Below are 12,018 nucleotides of genomic sequence, written 5' to 3' on the forward strand. Positions count from 1 at the left end.
GAAAATAACAAAAATGGGGTATTCTAGGAAAACATTTTTAAAACCATCCTAAAATTAAATAAAAAATCTTCCAAGCATGAGAACAGGAGGTCATCCCATTTATTTATGTCTTCTTTAATTTCTTTCAGGACCATTTTATTGTTTTTATTTATAAGTGTTTTGATGGCAATAAGTAACCAATCATTCACCCCAGCGAATAAATCCCCTTAAACACTGCCACTGCTATTCCATACTTGATTGAGAGATGTACAGCTTGAGAAGAAATGTAGAGCATAGTAATCAAAGGAGAATTTAAAATTTGCTTTATCATAGTCGAGGTCATCTTTGACTCCAAAGCCATATTGAGTCATTCTACTTATTTGAATTTCTGTTTCCGTGTAGACTCCACTGGTAGACAAGTTTTTGATAATCAGTTTTGCCAGTGACTAATGTAAGCACTGGGGACATAGAGCCTGAGAAGAGAATGGAATCCTAATTCGGAGAAAAAAGCTAATGGTCTCTTATAAAACACACTTATCTGTTCATCAGGAAGAACAGTTATTGTAGTGATATACAAAAGAATGACAGACACAAAGTGAAAAACTGTGGTGTCAGATTTAGAATAGAATAGAATAGAATAAAACAGAATAGAATAGAAATGAACTACTGATCAAACTGAACTTTTTCCATCAGAGTGGTAACAAATGAATACTCTTTTAGGAAAACTAAGGACATATTAAATGGGGTAATTTTTGTCATTTGGGAATAAATTATTCTTAAGAAATCCAAGCAGTTCCACTAGATAAATAGGGATTCTTAAATTTTCCATATCACAGGTTTGGAATCAATTTACAAATAAAGGTAAAGGATCTGTACAATGAATACTCTAGAAGGTTTACAAAAGAAATTGAAGAAGACTAAAAGAAATGGAAAAACATTCCATGCTCAGTGATTGGTAGAAATACAGGAAGAAAATGAAGGAATAATGATTGCATATCAGAGAAAGGTAAAAAAAAAAAAGTTTTTTAAATAAGTAAGTAAATTGTACTGAGTAGTTGAAAAAATAAAAATTCCAGGAAATAAATGAAAGAAGCACTCTCTATAACCACAATTTGCTTTAAACACACACACACACACACACACACACACACACACACACACACACACAACTTATTCGTTTAAGACCATGAGGCCTGCAATCATGGGAAATTCTTCAACCCCAGGACAACTGGAACTTTTATAGCTACCATCCCAGAGAATCTCCTCAGAGCCTCCTTTATGTCTCTGTTCCTCAGGCTGTAGATGAAGGGGTTCAGCATGGGCGTGACCACCGTGTACATCACCGAGGCTGTGGCACTTGAGTGGGAGCTCTGGGTAGCAGCAGAGCTGAGGTACACTCCCAGGCCAGTACAATAAAATAGAGAGACAACCGAGAGGTGAGATGCACAGGTGGAAAATGCCTTATACTTGCCCTGAGCTGATGAGATTCTCTGTATGCAGAAAGCTATCTTGGAGTAAGAGTAAAGGATCCCAATGAAGGGACCACCACCCAGCAGCATAGCTGCAAGATACATCACCAAGTTATTAAAAAAGGTGTCAGAACAAGCCAGTTGGGTCATCTGATTGAGTTCACAAAAAAAGTGGGGAATTTCTACCTCTGTACAGAAGGACAGCTGCAACACCATTAAGGTTTGTAACAAGGAATGCAGGACACTCATGATCCAGGACACCAGAACCAGGAGTCCACAGAGCTGGGGTTTCATCATGACTGTGTAGTGCAGGGGGTGACAGATGGCCACAAACCTGTCATAGGCCATCATGGTCAGGAGATACATGTCCAACACTGAAAAGATCAAGAAAAAGTCCATCTGTGTGATGCAGTCATCATAGGTTATAACTTTACTCTGAGTCCGGATGTTCACCAGCATCTTCGGGATGATTGTGGAGGTGATGCAGATGTCTACAAAGGACAGGTTGGCCAGGAAGAAGTACATGGGCGTGTGGAGGTGGGAGTCAGAGCTGACGGCCAGGATGATGAGCAGGTTCCCAAACACAGTGATCAGGTACATGGAGAGGAAAAGCCCAAATATGAGGGGCTGAAGTTCTGGTCCCTCTGAAAATCCCAGAAGCAGAAATTCTAATAGTCGTGTATCATTTCCTGGTTCCATGAGGTTGAACTGGCCCCCGGAAAGAGGAAAGAGATATCATCAATTTTCACCTGAAGGCATGACTCACATAGTTGAAAGGGTCCAATTTATATTGTGCAGTCAAGAAGTTAATTTCAGTGTCTTGTGTATGGATTGTCCCCTTGAAAGGATTCCCTCTCATTGCATCTCTGATTAGGCATTTTGGTCTCATTCTCTGCATTCCCCAACAGAGGTCGTGCATTTTACTCTTTTACTAAGAATATCTTTCCTGCATTGGAGGAGTATGTACTGAGTGTCAAATATGTTCCAGGCATTGTCTAGGCCATGAGCACGGGATACTGAAAGCCAAAAGCCACTATAATCTAATGATGGAGAGTGATTAGAAACAAATAAAAATATTAATAAGACATCAGAGGGTGTTAAGAACTTTGAGGAAACCAGGGTCAGTGTAAAGCAGAGTGTGGTGACGAGGGTTACTTTGTAATTGGTGTTTTTTCAAGAGTGGTGAACCGGTGACCTTAGAACAGAGACCTCAAGGAAAGGAAGGCAGGAACCCAGAGCCTGTCTGGGGAAGTGTGTGCTGGCCGAGGGAATGACCTCTGCTAAGGCCCCGAGGATGATCCTACTTCGAGCTATTTGGGTCCAAAACAGGAAGCATGTTTGGGAATGGAGAATTACCAGGAGAGGTATCAGAGTTGGTGTCAGGCAATTTCAAAGAAATAGGTGGCCTCGTTGCTGGTTCCCCTTCAAGAGAGAGGAGTCACTCACCCACACCATGTACTGCTTGTATTTTAGAATCTACTTGCAAAGGCATCCTTTAAATTGACATAGAGCCCCTACTGAACACCATGTGTTGATTTCTGGCCTCTGTGTTACAAGAGTCATCTTGGAATATATTAGACCATATACCTCTGCTCTGTATACGTATCCCATTCCACAAGGTTCACACACACACACACACACACCCCAAATCATTGCTCTCTGAGCTGTGTTCTTTCCATGAGTTCTCAACCCTCACCCCAACAATTAAGCTCGGAGTGGCTCTAACTCAAGATACCCAGATCCATTATCATTCCCCTAAACAATCTAAAATGGTACCTGAATTTCAATGAATAAGCTTCCCAAGAATAAATACAATCACCAGTCTCACCTGGATGGGAGCTCTGAGGGAGAGGTGCCCATGCGGCAGTCTGAATTTCCCCTGGATGGTTGGTTATTGGTGGCGGCTAAACTCTGTCCTCACACAAGACAGCAGGAAGGAGGCTAGCGTGAGTCTCCCAGCCAAGCTTCAGACTCCAGAAGCAACAACCAGGTCCCATCAGGTGGTACAAGCAGAGGGACTTCACACAGGAGATACAGTTTCCTCTTCTGTTGAGAGGGCACGTTTCCCTCCCACTCCTCTGACCTACAGCACATGATTTCCTGGGGGACACTGGTGTGGACACAAGGGAGAGTTTTCCTGGAGATTGTGTTCCCAATAGACCAGGTTATAACCACACATATCCAGGGTTGATTAATCCTTCCTTGTGCACACCGCTGCTCCCAGAGTACAGACCTCCCAGCACCTTATCCCAAGCCTGGTTTCAGCATTTCCCCAAAGTCTAGGACTAGCAATCTGTCCTTGGACCTCCAAAATACCACGTGTTGATTGAGTTGTGACCTCTGTGTTACAAAAGTCACCTTGGAATATATATTAGACCATGTACCTCTTGTGGTGGAGACACAGCCCTGCCATCTATAGAACATTCCTGTTTTCCTTTTAAACAAGGAGGGCAACTAAGTTCCTTGATATAAACCCCAAGCACTACATACCTCAGCTTCATGACACATTTGCCAAACATTTAGGAATTGCATACTATGTCACAAGTTAAGAGCTGCCCTTTAGCCCCTCTTTGTGAGGCTTTTGTTAGTTGTATGGCATATGTTTAGATACTTTTTTTTAAATATGAAATTTATTGCCAAATTGGTTTCCATACAACACCCAGGGCTCATCCCGACAGGTGCCCTCCTCAATACCCATCACCCACCCCCCATCAACCTTCAGCTTGTTCTCAGTTTTTTAGAGTCTCTTATGATTTGGCTCCCTCCCTCTCTAACTTTTTTTTTTCTTCTCCTCCCCCCTGGTCTTCTGTTAAGTTTCTCGGGATCCACATAAGAGTGAAAACATAAGGTATCTGTCTTTCTCTGTATGACTTGTTTCACTTAGCATCACACTCTCCACTTCCATCCATGTTGCTACAAAAGGCCAGATTTCATTCTTTCTCATTGCCACGTAGTATTCCATCGTGTGTATAAACCACAATTTCTTTATCCATTCGTCAGTTGATGGACATTTAGGCTCTTTCCAACATTTGGCTATTGTTGAGAGTGCTGCTATAAACATTGGGGTACAAGTGCCCCTATGCATCAGCACTCCTGGATCCCTTGGGTAAATTCCTAGCAGTGTTATTGCTGGGTCATAGGGTAGATCTATTTTTATAGATATTTTTGCTTGGAAAAGCTTGGAATAGAAAAGTAAACAGATTCTTCCCTGTAGTTTCTGGAAGGAACCAAGCCTTGCAAACATCTTCATATTAGCCCAATGAGAGCTACTTCAGCTTCTGATTCACAGAATTATAAGAACATAATGTGTTTATTTTTATATTAATTTAATTTAATTTAACTTATTTTTGAAATAGAGAGAAAAGGCACAAGTGAGCAAAGGGCAAAGAGAGAATCCCATGAGGGGCAGAGAGAGAGAGAGAGAGAGAGAGAGAGGTGGGAGAGAGAAGTGGGGCTCACCTGACATGGGGCTCAAGATCATGAGCCCTGAGATCACGGCTGAGCCAAAATCAGATGCTTAATTGACTGAACCATCCATGCACCCAGCATAAATGTTTTAGAACACTAATGTAGTCATTTTACATTAGCATTAGGACTTTAATACAATTTTCCCAATTAAGTTTTGTTAAGACCCTGAGATTAAGCTTCTTCATTCATCCATTTAACTTCCCCTGGGTAAAGGCATTTTGTGTTGTAATCCCATCTTCAAGTAAAAGAAGAAATGTAGAATCAATTTGGAGTTATTAATCCTCTTTAACTGTAAAAGAATTTCTCAATGCATAAATTCAAACGTACTTCAGATTTTGATGTCTTTGAGACATTACAACAGGAAAAGTAAGTCATCATTTAAATGTATATCTCTCATTTATTGTATATCTTTTTGTCTACATGTACGCATTCTTTTAAATGCATGTTAATTCAAACATTTATTCTGCAACTTTCCCTCAAGTTTCCTTTCAACATAAAATAAGAGATTAGAAATGAGTTTGTGTTTAAAATGAATAAATGTGCGTCTCCTGGGTGGCTCAGTCTGTTAAACACCTGACTTGATTTTGGCTCACATCATAATCTCAACCATTGGAGCCACCCAGGCAACCCAGTATCTATTCTTCTTTTTAATAAGGCGGAAAACTGACTTCTTCTGATAATAAACCTTGGGCACTAAACACATTGGCGTCAAGACACTTTTGCCATCACCTACTTTATCACAAGTTAAAAGCTGCCATTTGGTTCTTTGTTACAAAATGCTTGTTAAATAGAACAAGATGTATTTAGATCCTTTTGTGTACCACAATGTGAGCTTAACATCTCATAGGGAGTTTTGATTTGATCTTTATAAACATCTTATCCCCAAGGAAGTACATTTATGAACTCCATTCTACATTGTATAAATGGTGCTTGGTGATGTCTAGTCATCAGTCCAAATTTAATATCTGAGTATGTGGTGTCCCTTGAGTTTGACTCTGTCAGGATGCTTCTGGTTCTCAAACTCTGTGGCCGTGGTTCTCAGCCAGAAGTGAATTTTCCCCTGGGACGTCAGTCAAAGTCTGAAGGGAAGCTGCCAAATACCTACAATCCCTAGGAAAGCACCCCCAAAATATTGTTATCTTGCCACAAATGTCCACCATAAAAGGTGAGAAACCCAGCTAGACCAGCATGTCTCCAACATCACTGTGCCCGTGAATCCACATGGATCCCACTACAAATGCAAAATCTTATCTCATGTCCTGGGTGGCCCAGAGATTCTGCATTTCTCCAAGCTCCTGAGTGATGTTGAAGTGCAGGTCCGGGTCTGTGGACCACTGTTTGATTAGCAAGAAGATGATCCTGTGTTAGAGATAAGTGTAGGTAGCGTGAAGGCTTCTGCACCAAATGTTGTCCTTGCGTGCCTGTAATTGTGAAAGGATCGTGTATTCGCTCCTTCTTCAGGCTGTGTCAATTCTGTGCTTATTGATTTTATAAGTGACCAAAATAATACACTTATGAAAAAGACTTTGTAGTGGGCAAAATAAGGCCCCCCCAAATATGTTCACATCCTAGTCCCTAGTATCTACAACATGTTATTTTTTATAGCAAAGAAGGATTAAGGTAACAGATTGATCAGAGCGGCTGATCAGCTGCCATTGAGAGGAAAAGAGCTGTGATTGTCCAGGTGGGACAAAGGCAATCACGACAGTCCTTCAAATGTTGAGGAGGGAGACAAAAGAGTTGGTGCTAGAGAGACTTTGAAAACTTACCCTGCTGGCTCTGAAGGTGGAGGAAGAGCCATGAACCAAGAACTGCAGGTGACCAGTGACAGAGACTGGAAATGGAAAGGAAACAGATTCTCCCCTGAGCCTCCAGTAGGAACTCAATCCTGAAGACATCTTGCTGCTAACCTGATGAGACTCCTTCCAAGCTTCTGACTCCAGAATTGTAAGAGTGTGTATTTGTTCATTTTAAGCAGCTAAAATGGGGACATTTTACAGCAGCAGTAAGAATCTCATAGGGACAGAGTCAATAAAATGATTTGAGGGAACTGAGTTTAAGACTCTCAATTCATTTATCAGCTTCCCTTGGGTAAGGGCAATTGACATGTAAGGAAACCACATTAATAGAAATAAAATGAAATAGATTTTGAAACATTTTGCCCCTTTACCTGATACAGTGATTTCTGTGGGGCATCAATGTGAGTGTGGTCTGACCATGAATCTTTTGAGGCAGTGACACAAGAAAGGAACTCATCATCAGAATTATGGTAATGTGACAAATTAAAATTTTGTGTCTATTACCACTTCCTTTTACATATGTTCTTTATTTAGTTTCCCTTTATTTTTTGTTGCTACAACCATTCATTCTTTTCAGTGCTATCCTGTCCAACTGTCTTTCAAGTGTCCTTGCAACATAAAAGATGAAATCATAAATCATCTGTGTGTGTACATGTATGGGGAGTGTGATTATTTGAAAGAAAAGTGTATACACACACACACACACACACACATGACAAAACCACTACACTTGAATGTTTTCTTTGAGTAAAAATGCATTTAATTTTTTTCCTTACAAGATTCATAGGAATTAACGTTTAGCGTCCGCACTGCCTACAGAAATAAGGAAAGAGAGGCTCGGGGAGCTTGAATTTTTAACAATTACCTGAGAAAGCAATTAAAGCTTATGTAGACCCTTAAATTATACACAGATGGAAACTTGCACTGTGCTTTTCATTATCTTTTTTGTAAAATTTTTAAACATTTAATTATTTTTGAGGAGAGAGAGAGAGAGAGAGACAGAGCATGAGCGGGGGAGGGTTGACAGAGAGGAAAACACACGATCCGAAGTAGGCTCCAGGCTCTAGCTGTCAGCACAGAGCCCGGTGGGGGGCTCGAACCCACGTACCTGAGCTGGAGTCAGACGCTTAAGAGACTGAGCCACACAGGCACCCCATGTGCTCTACATTCTTGTGTAGCTCCTTTAACGTACCAAATTGTACCCTTTCAATACGCGGTGTATTGTGTATAATTATACTTCAATGATTTAATTGGGGACATATCTATGGAGCAGGGCTCAGAGGAGGATTTGGAGCACAGTTAGCTGACTCTCCATTACAGGTGTGGAGATAGCTCTTGTAACGGAAGGAAAGCAAGTTTATGTACGGATGTAGGCGCAGTGAGATGCAACTCAAAGAATACACATAAGCGTACGTAATTTGTAAATAGAAGACTATCCTACAAATCGAAATGTAGAAATAAGACCAAGAATCCGGCTGAAACAGAAGAGCATGACAGCCACAGACACAACGTCATGGATGGGCCCTAGAAATACCAGGTAGAGATTCAGTCCTGACCACAGACCCGTGAGGAGCCCAGCAGAGGTCAGAAAAGTTTCCCGATACAATGCCGTTTGATTGTAAAGGTATTATTGATGAAGAAAACAAAAAGCATGAGACATGTTGCTTGAAGTCAGATTCCCAACAACTGTAGCTCACTGATAAATCCCCAAGAAATGCAGGGAATGACATTCTCCAGGAACTCACGGCTACTCTGATGCTGATGTTTTGTTGGAGACTAAAAGCACCATTATTCTCAACAGGATCGAGACCTCCAAGGTCACTTTCAGCATACGGAAATTCCTTAGACGTTTATGTTATCACTACCCTTCCCTCCCTCCACAAACTTAAAAGTATATAATCACTCACTTTCCACAATCCCAGTGCAGCGCTCCCTGGCCATGAGTACTGCCGCCTTGCTGAGAGCACATTTTTTTTGCACGGTAAAACAACTCAAGGATTCTTTTGTGACCATTGTCCTCGGCGATCCCACATCATTTTAACATCCCACGTGACAAGGAAAGAATGTTATACAGCAAGAGCTGACTGACACAATCATCTGAGCAACCGACCTGAACTAATTTGAACACGTTCTACCTTTTACTAGTGTCATATGATTTGACAATTGAGGAGGGCACTCATGACCATTCAGTGATTCAAGTGTATTTCCCATGACTTGATGAACAAGTGACCACGTGAGGGCTCCCTTCTGGGTAACAGGGAGAGTTTGAAGGACATGCACGTTTGTGCAGAAGAACTGGGGACCCTGAGCCACACCCCAGCAGGACATCCAGCTCTCGGGTGAAGCATCCTCTGGTCATGCAGGTGGAAGATATTTCAGGGCAGGAAAGAGGTACGAAATGGATGATACTGGTAGTGTTCATTCACCATCTCTCGGCATTTGTGACAAATATTAAGAAAAGGAAGTTATTTTGTGTAACAACGGAAAGAATCATATTAGCAGCTAGCATGAGAAGTTTTCTAGCAGAAATGGGAAGATAATTCACTGATAAAAGATAGAAGGCACTAAGCAATCCTGCACCTCAATGAATAAACCCCCTCAGTTGTGAACACCATCTTCTGTGCTTTAATAAAGAGGTGCGTAGCATGAACTGGGACATTAAAAAAAAAGAGAGAACTGTTTTTCGTGTAGCAAAATGAGTGTTTCGAAATTTTGCCTCCTCATACTTATGGTCATGCCGATACTAAGAACATCAGGTTGATCTATTTATTCAAATTTGTCTTTCTAAGTACACTCCACTGGGAGATGAATATTTGCTAATCAGGTTTGCCAGTGGCTATGGGAGGCTTTCTGGACCCCGAACTAAATAACAGAATAAAACCAGGAGACCGGTTATAAAGCACAATAGCATGTTTAGCATAAGTGCCTGAAATTAAGCTTTAGATTTCTGGGGCATCGAATTCAAAGACAACCATGTGAAATAAACATATTATTTATTATTTAAATAAACATATGGCTCAGCTACCCTCAGCCATAAAGTATCTCTTCAGAAAGTCCTGGATAACCTAGATACTGACACATAAGTGAATCAGCTTTTCCCCTTCAGCACATAAATTCTACTCAATAAAATTCTCCAGTGAATCCTCAAACACCTAGCCACTCTGGCCATGGGCCTTAATAGACCCAGGTCCTTCAGCAGCACTCTCTCTGTCTCCCTCTCCATCTCTCTCTCCCCTTCTGAGACATCCAGAAATGGCCCTTGGGCATCCCTGTGCCCTCCAGCTTATGTGAGTAATACATTTACATTTTTAGAGTTCTCTGATAGGTGTTGCTGATGTGTGTCTTGTGATCACAATAAGAACCCAGGGACCTGTGCAGTCACAGCATAGGCCTGGTCAGGGAAAGGTCTGTGGGAATGTCCAAAAATACATGGGTGCAGGTGAGTGCCCGGGCTTTCCTGACTAAGCATTGGTGTCAATAGCCTGAGGTTTAAATGGAACAATGTTAGAATCCACATCATCAGGAGGAGTATTAAATGAAGTGAAGGAAAAAGACCGATAGACTCAAGGTGGAAACTGTGGTTTTGTATTCTCCTTGACAATAAAATTATGGAAATGGCTTACTGATCAAGTGTAGCTTTATTCCATATGAAGAGTAATTCATGGTAATGATCTCAGGAAATCTAGGGGAAATTTACCTGGCATGGTATAAGTCATTTGAAATGAAATTAATTTTAAGAAATCCAACTACTCCCATGTGAAATATAGAAATTTCCAGACATTCGTGATCCAAGGTTGAGGAAAACATTGGTGACATATGAAAATAGACAAAGGGGAAACTGTCTGTATATCAGAAACAGCAGAAGCTTAATAAAGTGATTTACTTAAATGTATAGAGAAGTTGACATAAAAAAAGATGGAAATTCCAGCAAATAAGTAGAAGGAACAGATTCCACTTCCACAGTCTAATCAAAGAATAACTAATTCTTGACTTTGAAGCTTTGAGCCTTGCAATCATGGGCACGTCTTCAGCCCTAATATGATTGGCCCTCACATCAATGAAATCCCAATGATTCTTTTAAGAACCACCTTTAGGTCTCTGTTCCTCAGGCTGTAGATGAAGGGGTTCAGCATGGGCGTGACCACCGTGTACATCACCGAGGCTGTGGCACTGGAGTGGGAGCTCTGGGTAGCAGCAGAGCTGAGGTACACACCTAGGCTCGTACAAAAAAATAAAGATACAACTAAAAGATGAGATACACAGGTGGAAAACGCTTTATACTTGCCCTGAGCTGATGAGATTCCAATTATGGTGGAAACTATCTTAGAATAAGAGTAAAGGATCCCAGCAAGGGGACCTCCAGCCAGCAGCATAGCTGCAAGATACATCACCACATTATTAAGAAAGGTGTCAGAACAGGCAAGTTGGATCATCTGATTGAGTTCACAGAAAAAGTGGGGGATCTCTACCTCTGTACAGAAGGACAGCCCCAACACCATTGAAGTTTGTAACAAGGAATGCAGGACACTTGTGATCCAGGACACCAGGACCAGCAGCCCACAGAGCCAGGGGTTCATGATGACCATATAGTGGAGGGGGTGACAGATGGCCACAAACCTGTCATAGGCCATCACAGCCAGGAGATAGATGTCCAACCCTGAAAAGATTATGAAGAAGTTCATCTGTGCGATGCAGTCCTCATAGGTTATGACGTTGCTCTGGGTCTGGATGTTCACCAGCATCTTCGGGACGGTGGTGGAGGTGAAGCAAATGTCCACAAAGGACAGGTTGGCCAGGAAGAAGTACATGGGTGTGTGGAGGCGTGAGTCAGAGCTGACGACCAGGATGATGAGCAGGTTACCAAACACAGTGATCAGGTACATGGAGAGGAAAAGTCCAAATATGAGGGGCTGCAGTTCTGGTCTCTCTGAAAATCCCAGGAGAAGAAATTTTGATATCCGTGTAATATTTCCTGGTTCCATGAAGTTGCACTGACTGTCAGAAAGAGGCAAAGGACATCATTAATTTTCACATGAACAGTTTACTCACATAGTTGAAATGCTACCATTTATATTGTGTAGTCAAGAAGTTCATTTCGGTATCTTGTCCTTTTTGTCCCCAAAGATTGTCCTTTTGAAGAGATTCCCTCCTGTTTCACCTCAGATTAGGTGTTTTGGTCTCATGCTCCACACTCCCCAGCAGAGGTCATGCATTTTACTGTTTTACTAAGAATATCTTTCCTGCATTGGAGGAATATGTGCTGATTGTCAAACATATTCCAGGCATTGTGTAGGCAATGAGCA

The 12,018-nt window shown here is 41.5% G+C and overlaps 2 protein-coding genes across 2 annotated transcripts; both read right to left on the minus strand.

The window, feature by feature from the left end:
* Positions 1-1,178: 1,178 nt before the first annotated feature.
* Positions 1,179-2,147, minus strand: LOC124524894 (olfactory receptor-like protein OLF4). The gene has a single exon (XM_047097318.1). The coding sequence runs from the start codon at positions 2,145-2,147 to the stop codon at positions 1,179-1,181; it is 969 nt and encodes a 322-aa protein (XP_046953274.1).
* Positions 2,148-10,764: 8,617 nt separating this feature from the next.
* On the minus strand, positions 10,765-11,697 carry LOC124524877 (olfactory receptor-like protein OLF4). Its single transcript, XM_047097301.1, has one exon. The coding sequence runs from the start codon at positions 11,695-11,697 to the stop codon at positions 10,765-10,767; it is 933 nt and encodes a 310-aa protein (XP_046953257.1).
* Between the last annotated feature and the right edge of the window lie 321 nt (positions 11,698-12,018).

Source organism: Lynx rufus, unplaced genomic scaffold, assembly GCF_022079265.1.
Source record: "Lynx rufus isolate CCGP_SWC_20201006 ecotype Redwood Valley unplaced genomic scaffold, mLynRuf1.p SCAF_4, whole genome shotgun sequence".
Classification (NCBI taxonomy): domain Eukaryota; kingdom Metazoa; phylum Chordata; class Mammalia; order Carnivora; family Felidae; genus Lynx; species Lynx rufus.